This window comes from Scyliorhinus canicula, chromosome 8 (genome assembly GCF_902713615.1).
Source record: "Scyliorhinus canicula chromosome 8, sScyCan1.1, whole genome shotgun sequence".
Taxonomy (NCBI): Eukaryota; Metazoa; Chordata; class Chondrichthyes; order Carcharhiniformes; family Scyliorhinidae; genus Scyliorhinus; species Scyliorhinus canicula.
In genome coordinates, this window is record NC_052153.1 from 54,930,381 (window position 1) to 54,944,247 (window position 13,867).

The 13,867-nt window shown below is 41.7% G+C and overlaps 1 protein-coding gene across 7 annotated transcripts in view; it reads right to left on the reverse strand.

Annotated features, from left to right (window-relative positions):
• Window positions 1-13,867, reverse strand: part of mllt3 (MLLT3 super elongation complex subunit) — a 164,820-nt gene that overhangs the window by 8,487 nt on the left and 142,466 nt on the right. For 5 of the 7 annotated variants that reach the window (XM_038804623.1, XM_038804627.1, XM_038804626.1 and 2 more), the window contains exons 9-10: window positions 11,337-11,408; window positions 358-429 (exon numbers count right to left, since the gene is read on the reverse strand). In XM_038804623.1, the coding sequence (XP_038660551.1) occupies window positions 358-429; window positions 11,337-11,408 (144 nt within the window). Of the gene's footprint in view, window positions 1-357; window positions 430-3,304; window positions 3,382-11,336; window positions 11,409-13,867 lie in introns of all 7 variants that reach the window. The other 2 variants (XR_005461575.1, XM_038804625.1) reach the window with 2 other exon arrangements.

Below are 13,867 nucleotides of genomic sequence, written 5' to 3' on the forward strand. Positions count from 1 at the left end.
TTCTCGCCCTTTCTAACAGTCTTCCGTAAACGTCCCCACAGTTCCCCGTCTCCATACTGTCCTTGTCCAGCAGTTCCTCCAGCATTGAAATATACTTTCCTTTTTATCCACTGCAGCTCCATCGCATTTAGAAGTAATAAAAGAAGGAAATGGATATAACATTAGAAGAACAGAAAGCAACGAGGCTGGAAAAGGAAAGACTGGTTGAGACACAACTGTCCTTTGTAATGTTCCTCATTAAACTCTCTGTTGGAATTCCAGGAATGCAAAAATAATTTTTAGAATCAATAATATTCATACATGGGATAAAGATAATGTGCTAATCAGTCAAAAACATGACTAAAAAAATATTCTTACCTGTTGTAGTATGTGCCTTTCACGAAGTGTCATTAGCCTTCTATGAAGCTCAACCAACTCATCGAGATATGCCTAAAGACAGATGGCCATATGCAAAATTACTATTGTGTTAACTTAATAAATGCATAACCTTATTTACGTATAAAATATTGCTCAAGAACTTTGAAAACATGGTCTCGCATGCCAGTTATACTCTTGAGAGATAAACATTTGGTGAAAGTTCATATTTGATATACAAAAGTATTTTACATTAGCTAGAATGTTACTAATGGCCATCATTTTGTGATCTACATATATAAAAGTGACTAAGGTTTTTCTTCTTAGAATTATAGAATCCCAATAGAGTCTGCATCGACCTTCCAAAAGAGCACCCTACCCAGGCCCATACCCTATCCCTGTAACCCCACATAACTGTTAGACACCAAGGGGCAATTTAGCATGGCCAATCCACTTAACCTACACATCTTTGGACTGTGGGAGGAAACTGGAGCATCCGGAGAAAACCCAAGAAAAAGAACTGGTGCACTTTTTGTCAAGTCAAGTTCCCCTGTATCACATGAATATTTGCCTTTTCGTTTCCTGCTTATGCCCCTGCTGTCTGTGGGGTTGCTTAATGGCAAGGCTGGTCAGATCTATGATTTTGTGATTCTATAATCACCCAACTGTTCCATTGCAGGGGTGATAATAGAACATGTGAAAGATAAACATTTAAAGACATTTTTTAAAATTACATTTTTCCTACCAATTCATGGATTTTTTTCCTATTGGTGAATCAACAAAAGTGAATAATCTCTCAAATGCTTTTCTATAAACAGAATCTTCCATTTCTTTGCACCAAAATGAGTCCAGCACAATGCACGCTGACGCCACTGCAGCAATTCCTATCAATTTGCCACATCTGATTTTCAGTGCAAAAAATCTCAGAGAATTCATGTTATTTCCACCTGTTCCAATTTTAAATTCCGGTGCAAGCTATGTCATGTCTACCGCATTTTCCAGAGGGGGCTGGAAGCAATGCAATAGTTTGGTTCAACTTCACCGCGACTCACACAGAATCTCAAGTGTCACGTTCATCAACCAAGCAATGAGAGTCCCAGGCTTGATTTCTTGTGAAATAGCGATATTTCACACAAATTATGATTTTTACAATGGATTTCTTTGAGAAATTAATAATCCAAGTGGACGGTGGGAAACCTTGGACTCTATGAACCTTGATTTCAGAGTTCCACAGAAAAGCAGTTGCTGTTTGGGATAAATCCTGGGAAACATGATGAAACTGGCTTAAGGGTAGAAAATGAAGAATGCAATGCCTCAAGGCTTGGCGCTGGGACTGATACCATTTTAAATTTACATCAGATTACTTGGATTCAGAAACTACATGTCAAGTAATCGAGTACACAATCTAATACAATCGAATCTACAAGGGAATTGAAATCGTACGAGACCACTCACTCAGAAATTTCAGAATTATTTGGACAAATGGGCAGAACAAGGCAGACAAGGTTTAATGCATGCATTTGTGAAGTGCTTTGCGCAAGGAAAAAAATTAATAAAATGAGCAGTTTATTGAAAAAGTCAAGAATGAAGTAGAAAATGGCCTAGGAATCTGGATAGCTCCAACAGTAAATATGTCTAACCAATTCTAGGGCAGCATTCACATTATCAAAGAGTAACCAATTCATAAAGAGAATGTGATCACAATGTACAGTGCTCTGGTCAGATTGCACCTTCAAAACTGCAGAGAGTTCTGATCAAGGTGCAGTGGAAGAAAGAGCGACTAGAATGATTTGGTGTTCACGGTCTGAATTCTGTGGAAATACTGGAGGAATAGAAAACTATTAGGGATAGAGAAAACGTTAAACTGGAATATCATGTTAACTGACTGGGTAAAGCAAGATGATAATAGTACAAACTAGTAAAAGGGGAATTTCTGCATCGACTCTCAGAAACTTCGACAGATGTGCGATAGAGAGCATCCTATCTGGCTGCATCAGCCTGGTATGGCAACTGCTCGGTCCAAGATGGCAAGAAACTGCAGAGTGTGGTGAACTCAGCCCAACGCATGGCACAAGCTTCCCACCCTCACATTTATTCTGTCTACACCTCCCGCTGCCTCCAGAAGGCAGACTGCATTATCAGAGGCCCTTCCCATCCAGGCTTTGCCTGCCTCCAGACCCTTCCATCAGGCAGAAGGTACAGAAGTCTGAAGACCCGCACATGCAGACATAGGAACAGCTTCTTCCCCACAGCTACAAGACTCTCAACGACTCCCTCTTGTACTGATCTGTTCCCTGTAAGAACACTATTCATGATGCCCTATGCTGCTCTTGCTCATGTGTTTGCTTTGTTTGGTCCCTTGTCCGGCACTGTAACTAAACACGGTTTGTCGATGAACCATTTGTCAATGCTCTCTGTTGATTATTATTTTTTACTATATACATACGGTATACGTTCCCTCGGCCGCAGAAAAATGCTTTTCTCTGTACTTGGTACATGCGACAATAAATCAAATCAAATTTTAAGACAATTAGAAAGAATTATTCTGTACAGAAAGAATGATAGAACATGCAAAATAGACAACTGATGGGAGTCGTGAAAGCAAGCATCATGGAATCATTAAACAAGGTGGATATTATAATAGAGAGAAGTGCCAAGATCTCTTCAAAATTATCAGTCAAGTAAAGCCAAGTAATCTTCATCTCTTAAAATCTTCTGGTCAAGTTTTTCTCCTCCTATACTTTCCCTTCAGCGATTCCTTTGTTTATTTATGCTAAAACTAGAACGTGAACGACAGATTTTAAATAAAATAATTGAAAACACTACACTGAAAGTAGATCTTTCATTCATATTTGTTTAGCAAACTTTAGCAAGGGTGGTAGTCCTGGCAACTAACTGGACAAGTCAACTTTGATTGGATAGTACATCCCAAGAACCACTGCCAACTTACATTTGTAAAATTCAAGATGCATGACAGTTGTGCCTCAAAGTTGTCCAGGAGGGAGCATTTGCATAGGCAGGAGAAAGCTGCAAAGAAGGAGTCAAAAGAAGCGTTTAAAGATCAGAAGTCATCTATTAAGGAACAAGGATTTTCTAGCCAAGTCCAGAATGCGGGGGTGAAATAGTTTGATGTCCTGCTACTAAAGGTATAATTGAAGGGAAGATGGAGGAGTGGAGGAACAAAATATAATCAACCGTAGCTGGAAGAGTACAGCGTGTGGACAATGATGGAGCACTTACTGCAGGTGACTCCAGGGTGAGGAAGAGGAGAACTGTTATGTCAGTGCACAGAGATAGATGGCAAAACAATTATATTGATAGAGAGATAGACAGCCAAAACTATTGTATATACAGAGAGAGAGAGATAGCCAAAACAATTATAGAGATAGGCAGTCAAAATAATGATAGAGAGATAGACAACCAAAAAATTAGATAGATAGGATGCAAATTGCTCACTTTCTGTAACTATTGATGTTGGTCCAATACACTTTTCTTGATGGCCATCAACCTCCTAGTACAAATGAGTACAATTTCTTCACTCAGTCCAGCAGTAACATTTGCTTGATATGGCAACCTCAAGTTGATATATCAACTGAAACAACCAACCAGTTAGATTATGTATAGGGCTACGCATGTGAGAATCTCAATAATTTACAAGACTGAGGGAAGACTACTAACCACAGGAGTGATTACATTGACCAAATATCTTTTATGCTGAAACAAAACTTTCATTTAAACACAGAATCAACCACATTAGCAACAAGGTAATAGCCTTACAATTAACAGTTAAATAGTTCTTAAATAAAAGGGGGGGGGGGGATAAGAACTTTAACTATCTACACCTGCCACTTATAAATGAAGTTAACAATCAAAGTTACTTGCTCGTCTGTGAAGGCCTTTGACCCTTTCAGGAACAGTCTGAAAATCATTCCCGTCAGACTCAAATTTGATGGCAAACTGCAGAAGTACAGCCAGACTTGGCTCCTCCCAATAATTTCGTCATCTGCATCCCAAGCATAAGGCCTTCTGGAATCTCCTCCCCCTACAATGTCCAAAGACCTGCTTAGCTAGGACTAGTCTCCTCCCTCTATGATGTCCCATGGCCTGCTTAGCTAGGACTAAACACAATCCCTCAAATTATCTACACCCCAGGGAACCTGCTATAAAAATACCACATTAGCTATCTAGATGTAAACAGATAAATGGTTAAAATGAATGATTGTCTCACCTTTACGACCCCTTAATCATAGCTTTAGCAGACATACTGCATGTATTTGTACCCAGTTTCTAATAACACTACTGCAAAATATAAAATACATATAACAATTTCCTACATTCACAGTTACAAAGCTACAATATAGTTGGCCTCAGAAATTTTAACTATAGAATAATGTGCATACCGAATCTCTTGTATCTCAAGAAAAATGCAACTCAAATTGACTGACTGTAGTACAGTCAATCAAGTACATGGTACTTGAACCTAGGTTCCAGAGGTCGAAATGAAGCCCAGCCATTTGAAACGAGGTATAAAGTAGATTTCTTCAGTGACTACATTGACACAACAACCATTAAGCATGGCTTATATTATGCTTGAACAACATTTTCAAAATTCAACAATTGAGAAACATCGGAATGGGCAGAAAATTATCCTTTTATTGGTTCAGTGGCACAACTTCTTGTTCATGCAGATTAATCTTAGCATACAACAGTAGGTAGAACGGATAAGCATATATAAGACCTTCTTTGTCAGATGAGTGAAAGGTGTTAAAGCAAGAGGTTAAGATTCCCTCTCAATTGTCAGCTATCTTCCCATGGCTGTTAGTCTGCAAACACAATCTAAAGCAGTGTTGTATGGAATCAAATCTGTTCTTAAAATTCCATACTTGGGACTTCCGGTGGTGACATGGAGAAGAATAGTTGCACACGAGGTTGCTCCCACCAGATAACATGTATTTAAGCCCTTGCCGCCTGATCTTTAATGATTCTGTCTGTGGGAAGGTTGCCGGCCACAGTGGCGCAGACGTTGATTTGTTTGATTTTAAAGAAAGATAAGGATCCAACAGAGTGTGGGTTGTATCGTCCTATTTCATTATTGAATGCAGCTGCGAAGTTGACGGCAAAAATTTTGGCAATGAGCTGGGAGCCCTACCTTCCAGAGGTTAAATAATTGAAGAACAGACTGGGTTTGTCAAGGGCAAGCAGCTGTCGGCCAATATTTGGCAACTGCTCAATGTTATTTTGACTTCGTCTCCAGCCCCTGAGCCAGAGGTAATTATTTCAGTGGATGCTGAAAAGGCGTTTGATAGGGAGGGGTGGGATATCAATGAGAGCTTTGGAAGGTTTGGTTTTGGAACTAGATTCATATCTTGGATCCAGATTTTTTATAGCACCTCTACTGCGAGCGTTCATGAGTGCCTTGAGTTAGAAATATTCTCAGCCTAAGAGATGTTCGAGGCAGGGGTATAGCCTCCTGGGGTGGCAACGTCCAGATTCTAAAATGGACACTCTCAAAGAGTACAGGGAAAAATGGACAGCACTAGAAAAACAAGCAGGTACAAGGTTTCCTGTGGATTGGAACTTGCAGAGCCCAGACAGAACTGAAACTACAAGCCATTAGCATAATGAGCTATCTCCGGGGACAAAAGAGAAACATTTAAACAATCGGTACTAGGGCAGACTCCCTGGTGCCAGTGGAGACTAAAACAAAGGCAGGCCAACGGTTACCTAGGGCCCGCCCAGCGATCGGGGAACGACCCTGTTATTGGAGAGAATCGATACAAACGATTGGGATATGGTCCAATTAATTGGGACCAAGTCCAGGGTCCGCCCAGAAGGGCGCAAAACTCTGGGGGCTAGAAAACAGAGTCCCCAAGGTCAGAACGCTCTCTCTGAAGCTCTCGGAAGAACTCTTCTTCTTCACCTCCACCTTGGCCGTTGGCTCTCAGCGACGAGAGGCTCGCCAAGCACCAACCAAGTAAGTCTAAGGTCAACGCACACTACGAGATAGGTGCTCCTAGCTACTATTCTATACCAGTTCGAAGCCAGTAGTATCAGAACCGGACAACGGCCATTGTTCCTCTGACTGAGTGGGCACCCGAAGCTAAGTATAGGCTTTTAGTAGTAGTTGTAGTTTAGTGAGTAGAGTTTGTGCATGAGTAATAATTGACTGTGTGTGTAAATAAATGTGCATTGATTTCAAACTTACTAACTGGTGTATCGAGTCATTGATCAGTATTCGGTTTTGAACCTTGTGGTGGTATCAGAAAGATACCTGGCGACTCTTGAGCAAAGGTAATTAAAACAGAGCAAATTAAGGCAAAGCATAACGAGCAACAGGGGGTGTCCATTGTTCCTGCTATTGTTTGCCTTGGCAGTTGAGCCTTTGGCCACAGCATTAAGGTCATCTATGAGGTGGAGGGGATAGAGAGAGAGAGACGGGGAGAAGAAGGAGCATAGGGTCTCTCTGTACACGGATGATTTGTTGTTGTATGTGACAGACCCGGACCTGCTCCCCAGTGTAGAGGAGATAATGAAGCTGCTCAAGAGTTTTGGCTTCTTCTCAGGATATAAATTGAACCTGAGAAAAAGAGAATGCTTTCAGATGAATTTCCCAGGGAGGAGAGCTGATCTGTGGAGGTTGCCTTTTCACCTGGCCAGGTCTAGCTTCAGTTATCTGGGAATCCAGGTGACCAATGATTGGGCCTCGCTCCATAAACTAAATTTTATGGCCTGGTATATGGGGTGAAGTGGAAGTGGGATCACCTTCCACTGTCCCTGGCAGACAGGGTCCAGTCAGCAAAGACGAATACTCTCCCACGGTTTCTATTTTTGTTTCACCGTCCCCCAGATTTCCTTCCCCAATCTTCCGTTGTGAAAGTCAATAAAATTATATATTTTGTTTGGGTGGGCAAGACCCCAAAGATTTGCAGGACGTTTTTGCACAGGGTAAACAGGGGGTCTAGCGTAATCCAATCCGTTATTTTATTATTGGGCAGTGAATATTGAAACGGTTCGAGGGAGGTTTAAGGGTACTGAGTCCACGTGAGGGTGGATGGAGAGGAGTACCTGTAGAGGCACTCGTTTGAAGGCCTTGGTTACGGTTCCTCTTCAGTTTTCCCCTGCAAAGTGGACTTCAAGTACTGTTGCTGTAGCCACTCAAAATATGGAGATAGTTTTGGCAATATTTCAAGCTCGGTGCTATGTCACTTAGCACCCTTCTGTGATAACCATCTTTTGTTTCAGTGGCAGTGGCCTTGGACTTCTTGTTTTTGGTGTTTGGGGGGGGGGGGGGGGGTTTGTGGAGGAGCGATTGGAGCGGTTCAGGGCCATGTTTATGGAAGGAACGTTCGCTGATTTTCAGGAGGGGCATGGCGAGTTCCAGCTCCCAATAACTAATCTGTTTAGGTATCACCAGGTGTCTAATTTTTTGGGTAGAGATTCCCTCCTTCCCCTTGGTACCCTCGCCCTTGTTGACGGATAGGCTTCTTTTAACGGTTGAGCTGGGTGGGGGAGAAGATATCGGATATTGATAGCTGCCTGGTGTCGGTGGAGCAAGCTCCATTGGATGAAGTTTCAGAGAAGTGGAAGAGGGAGCTGGGTCAGGCTTTTAAGAGAGTGGGGGTGTGGAGTGATGCTCTACACAGAGTTAACTCCACTTCAAGTGCTAGGCTCAGCTTGATTCAGTTCAAGGTCAAAAAATGTCAAGTATATCATGAGAGGTTCAGCAGAAGGGTTCTATTTGAGGTGGCAGCCATTCATTTTCTGTGCGTGTGTTTGGGGGGGGAGGGGTGGTTAAGTCTAGAGTTGTAATTGTTATGTAATATGCTTTTTACGGTGTTATTTTTATAAAAAATTTTATACTGCTCCTTTTTAAATTTTCTCCCAAATTTACACCCAACAATAAATAATAATCAGTAGCGAATGCAATGTCAATCCCCATATCAATAACAACGATCCCATCCTACCACCAAACATTAGCCCGCATTTAATATAAACAAATGACAAAAAGGAATCAGGAATTGCCCATAGTCACCATTAACACACAGTCCCCCTCCCACCAACACCCCCCCCCCCCCCCCCCCCCCCCCATAATGTTTGATGTGATCCAATTCTCGGAAGTGCACAATGAATAATGCCCATGAATTGTAGAACCCCTCCACCCTTCCCCTCAGTTCAAATTTGACCTTTTCAAGCGTCAAGAATTCCAGCAGGTCCCCGCGCACCGCCAGGGTACAGAGTGGAGAAGTTGATCTCCACCTTAACAGGATCCACCTTCGGGCGATCAATGAGGCGAAGGCTACATCTGCCTCCACGCCAGTTTCCAATCCCGGCTGGTCCGACATCCCGAATATGGCCTCCCGAGGGCTCGGGTCCAGTTTCACGTGCACCACTTTAGAGATTACACTAAGCACCTCCTTCTAGTAATCCTCCAGCTTTGGACAGGACCAAAACATATGAACGTGGTTTGCACCCCCCTCCCCCCAACATTCACACACATCTTCTACCCTCTCAAAGAACCAGCTCATCCTCGCCCTTGTAAGGTGCGCTCTATACACCACCTTCAGCTGTATCAGCCCCAACCTCGCACACAGGATGGAGGCGTTCATCCTCCGGAGCACCTCACCCCAGAACCCCTCTGCCATACCCTCTCCCAACTCTTGCAGCCACTTTGCCTTGATCCGTTCTAGCGGCGCCTTCTTCTCCTCCAAAATAGCTTAAAAACAGAATTTATATAATTTCCGATCTTCAGTGAGGCAAAGAAGAAATCTATAATCGAGAACTAAATTAGCACGAAAAATTCCGTTGCTCTGCATTTCTGCGCTGCACTATGCCAACTCTCTAACCTCTATTCCCAAATAAAGGCGATTGCACAGTATCCAAAATCTGAATTCGGGGAAGATAGTAAAATTGAATGCCATTCACTTTAACCCACCAAAAAAAGTATTTCTCAGAATATAAAATAGAATTAGACATGCTTGAATCCAAAGCACAATTGCCAGCGATTGCACCAGTAAGGACACTGCAGCTCACCCCTACCTAGAATGGGAAAAGGTCATCTTTCGAAATCAAGCTTATGATGTACCGCAGGGAAGGTGTAAAAGGAAAGAAAAGAAAATCCCAGGGAAATGAGGACCTCCAGAAACTCCACAAGTCTGCCACTAGTGCCAGGTGTGAAACTTCCCGTGCAAGGAGATTGGTTTCTTTCCTTCGCGCCCCTCTCCCTCATTGATGGACGAAGTTCTTTCAGCAGCAAGTGTATGGGAGGGAGGGAGGGGTGTCATAGAGCTACGATCAGCTGATGTCGCTGATCAGACCCTCTTGGATAAAATTAAAAGTAGGAGGAGGATTTGGGGCAGGAACTTGAGAATGGGGAGTGGAGCGCGACTCTATGTACAGTCAACTACCTCTTTGTGCGCGAGACTCAGCTTGACACAATTCAAGGTTGTGCATAGGGCGCATTTGACCAGGGCCCGAATGTGTGTATTTTTTGCGGATATAGGGGATAGGAGAGAGTGGTACTCTGTCCATCACACACATGTTCTGGTCCTGCGCTGGGCTCATGAACATTTGGGTCTCCTTCTTCATCATGTTGGAAATTCTTGTGGTTGACTTGGAGCCATGCCCTTTGGGACACACAAGTTCTGGTCCTGCGCTGGGCTCATGAACTTTTGGGTCACCTTCATCATAATGTCGGAAATTCTTGGGTTGACTTGGAGCCATGCCCTTTGGGGCTATTTTTGGGATCTCAAACTTGCCGGAGTTAGACAGGGGCAAAGACAGATGCTCTTGCCTTGGTTTCCTTATATCCTGCAGGTGAATCTTGTTTGGCTGGAGGTTGTCGTCGCGGCATAGTGCAGCAGCCTGGCTTGACAACCTGATGGAATTTTTACACTTTGCAAAAATCAAGTATCTAATTAGGTCAGCTGAAAGGTTCTGTCTCAGATGGCAACCCTTTATTTCCTTTTACAGAGAGTTGGTCACCATCAAATTCAATTTGAAAAAAAACACGCTACATCCCAAAATTCCCAGTCAAGAGGCTCCCTGATTCCTTGTTAACATCGTGAATGATGCTTTTGGCCATGTACGGTTCATACCTTGCTTCTACTAGAATGTCCAGGACATAGTTTGAACCAGCAATGTGGGTCAAGGCACCTGCAACTCCATAAAATGTATTTCTCTGTCAGCAAATACTTTTCTTACATGGTATAAGTCAGATATATTTTAGAAACATATTGTTCCCTCATTCTGGGGTTGGCTAAAACATATACACTTACACAAGAGCCTACTGAATACCAGCTCGAGCAGATCTCTTTGGGAAAGAGCATGTCTTGACCAATGCTACTAAAGCAGTCCTTCTGTGTTGGTGAACTGCAGGTTTTGACTGCTAACTGAATGCTGAAGAATAACTTTCAGCAGGTGAAATTATTTTGCATAAAATCATCATTTTCAGCTTTTGCTACAAGGTGACTGGCATGGGCCTGTTGAGGCAAGTGGTCTGTTTCTGTGTTGGAAGTTGTCTTTATGTAACTATGTCAACAGAAATACCAAGAAACTTCAAATAGTCAGAACAAGGATGGCTTCACAAGCACTAACTGTCTTAATTTGAATTAGAGCAGTAGGTTCAAGAGTTTTCCATTGGTACAACAGCTGCTGGCAACGGAAAGTAAGGAGAGATGGGGCTGGTCCACAGGTGGAACTTGTGAGTGAGGATAAAAAATCTTGACACAAGAAATTTGAAAATGTTTTAAACTCCTAGACCATTTCGCCCTCAGTGACTTTTCCCCACTGGACATTTTGAGGTACTTGCATGATGAAAAAATAAGGCAGGACAAATGTACCAGTATCAGAACTTGCCCGTGCTTTATAGCTTTACTTTGAGTGGCACACAATAGAACATGTGTACACATACAGTACGCTGATGGGAATGTCTGTAATATGCTGCTGTATGAAAGTACTTCAAGAAAGCAAGAAACACAGCTTACCTTGTCACATTCACCATTCTTTATTGTTTTCTCAGGTTTGCTTTGCTTTAATGGGCTTTTGACTTCTAACACCTGTTATAACAGAGGCGTAAAGACTTCAGCTACAAAGATCCTCAGTGCTATTCACTTTTGTCTGTACTCGGGTTCAGTAAAATGGCTATATTAGAAAGTTCCGGTCTTAAGATTTCCACTCACCCCAACTTTGAGTAACTTCCACAAAATCCCCATCCCATTCCTACACTTTCCTCTTTATGGGGATCATCATCCAAGACTTTTCCAGGTCTCCATCTATGCTGTCAACAAGACCCTATTAGCTCCCTCTTCCCAGAAATGGGCCACTTCATTTTTTAGTTTCTCTTCCAATTGCTTGGCTATGAACCAACATATTTTGCAGTTTCAATGCCAATTTAAAACATTAATGTGATTGGGATCACTGGCTAGTTCTCAGCATAGAAGATAAAATATTTAATTGCTATAGTTACAGGAGGAAGACCCTATTTTATTATTTAAAATCTTAAATTTCAGACGTGGGTAGAAACCTTAAATTGCCTGGAAGTATTTTCTGGACTTGACCATGCTTGAATTTTATGAAAAGTATTGCCCAATGAAAAATATTGCCTGATGCAATGTTGTGTGTGTGTGTTATATGTCAATATTCAGTCTTTTCTAATGAACCATTAGGAAATGCACTGTGAAGATACTGTCCAGTCAAAAATATTATGAAAAAGATCATACATTATCACTTGAAAATCTGTTGGCTTTCATTATGCAAGTGGAACACCAGCCAAGAGAACTTTAGAAATTAGATCAATGTCTTTTAAGATTTACTTCTTGCTCATCAATGGTTCAAAGATTTGCCTAAATTAATAGAACTTACTGACAAAGAGGAAAAGTGTAGTTGCTGCTCTGTCCGATGGACAGAAGTTACTTTTGTGCTAATGCATGTGGTTAACCCACTGTTAGCACCATCGACAAATAGATGCAGATATGGCCAAACAAAACCTCACCTTCCCTGAGCACCACTACCAACTTTTAGAAGTTAAAGGTCATTCAATTACACAAGCCCACGAGTCTACCATTCTTTCCCCCTTTTTGGAAAAGCTTACTTTGTAAGAAACAAGACTGGACTATTACCCTTGAGCTTACTACCTGAATTCAACAGAGAAATGGGCATCTTCTACCAGAAATACACCCTCCACCAAGAACCAATTCATGTAAATATGGTTTACATAGTCCAATAGAAATCATTTTTCTGTTTCACAGTGGTTGTGTGTACAGTCAGAATCAGTTAAAAATGAAAGGGGGAGAAAGGACATTTAAAGTTATCTGCTGTAGAAAATGCCAAAATAGCTATAATATTGCTCTTATAAATATTAAATGGGCCCACATCTGTTCATTAAAATTTAGATCATTCATCACAGGTCATAGAAGATGGAATACATAATCCCATCAGAAAATGGATTACATAATCTGTGTTCAGAATATGCAATAGTGGCTACAGTTGAAAGCACCTATCTTAAATACTATCATTTTGCAAATAAACACCATCCCAGTAGTGCATTGAATCTAAACATGCTGAGGGCACAAGGTGACTCAACAAAATTATTGAATCTAGGGGGATTATCTTTAATGTTCAATGTAGATATTATCATGGTGCACCCAATTTGCCTTACTTGAGCACATTTAACAGGATCAGCTTTTCAAAACCAAGAAGTTAACAGAAGAGCTCAACAGGCCAGGTTATGCTAAGGCTTGAAAATAATTTCTAATTCAAAGACCACTTGCCCTTTCCTGCAATTAGCTTGCAGTGAGGCAACTCGTATTTATAAATTCAGCTCTGAATTCCGACATTTAATGCCAAACGACGCAACCAAACTATTACACTGTGGTATACCAAAGTGAAACATTTCCCTTGAATTTCACAACTGTATAGTTTGATTTTCATTGTTCATTCTTATTTCGATTTAGTGTATAAAATAGAATACTTGACTGCATTTCAAAATGAAGCATAGAAAAGCGTTCAACCTTGAGAAGACATCTTTTGAGTGATCAAAAGAATTTCACATAAAAAACTGCAAACGTGTTAGGATACTCACACAGCAAGACAGTTCAAAGGGACAAGTTAGTTCTAAAAACCATTCCGGAACTGAATTCGCTCAAACAAAATCAATTTGGAACATAGGAAGATAGGAACAGGATTAGGCTATTCACCCCATTGAGCCTTCTCCACCATTCAATGTGATCATGGCTAATCAGGCACTTCAATGCCTTCTACGCACACGATCCCCATAACCCTTTACGTTATTGTTAATCAGAAATCCATCAATCTCTACCTTAAACATACTCAATGACTGAGCTTCTACAGCCCTCCAAAGATTCACAGGCCTCCGTGTAAAAAAACATTTGCCTCATCTCGGTCCTAATTGGATTCTCCCTTATTCTGAAATCGCAATGGCAGGCTGTGGCTAATGGGGCACTGCAAGCTCCTCGTCGCCACATTCCGGCGCCTGTTCTGGAAGGCCGGTACGGGA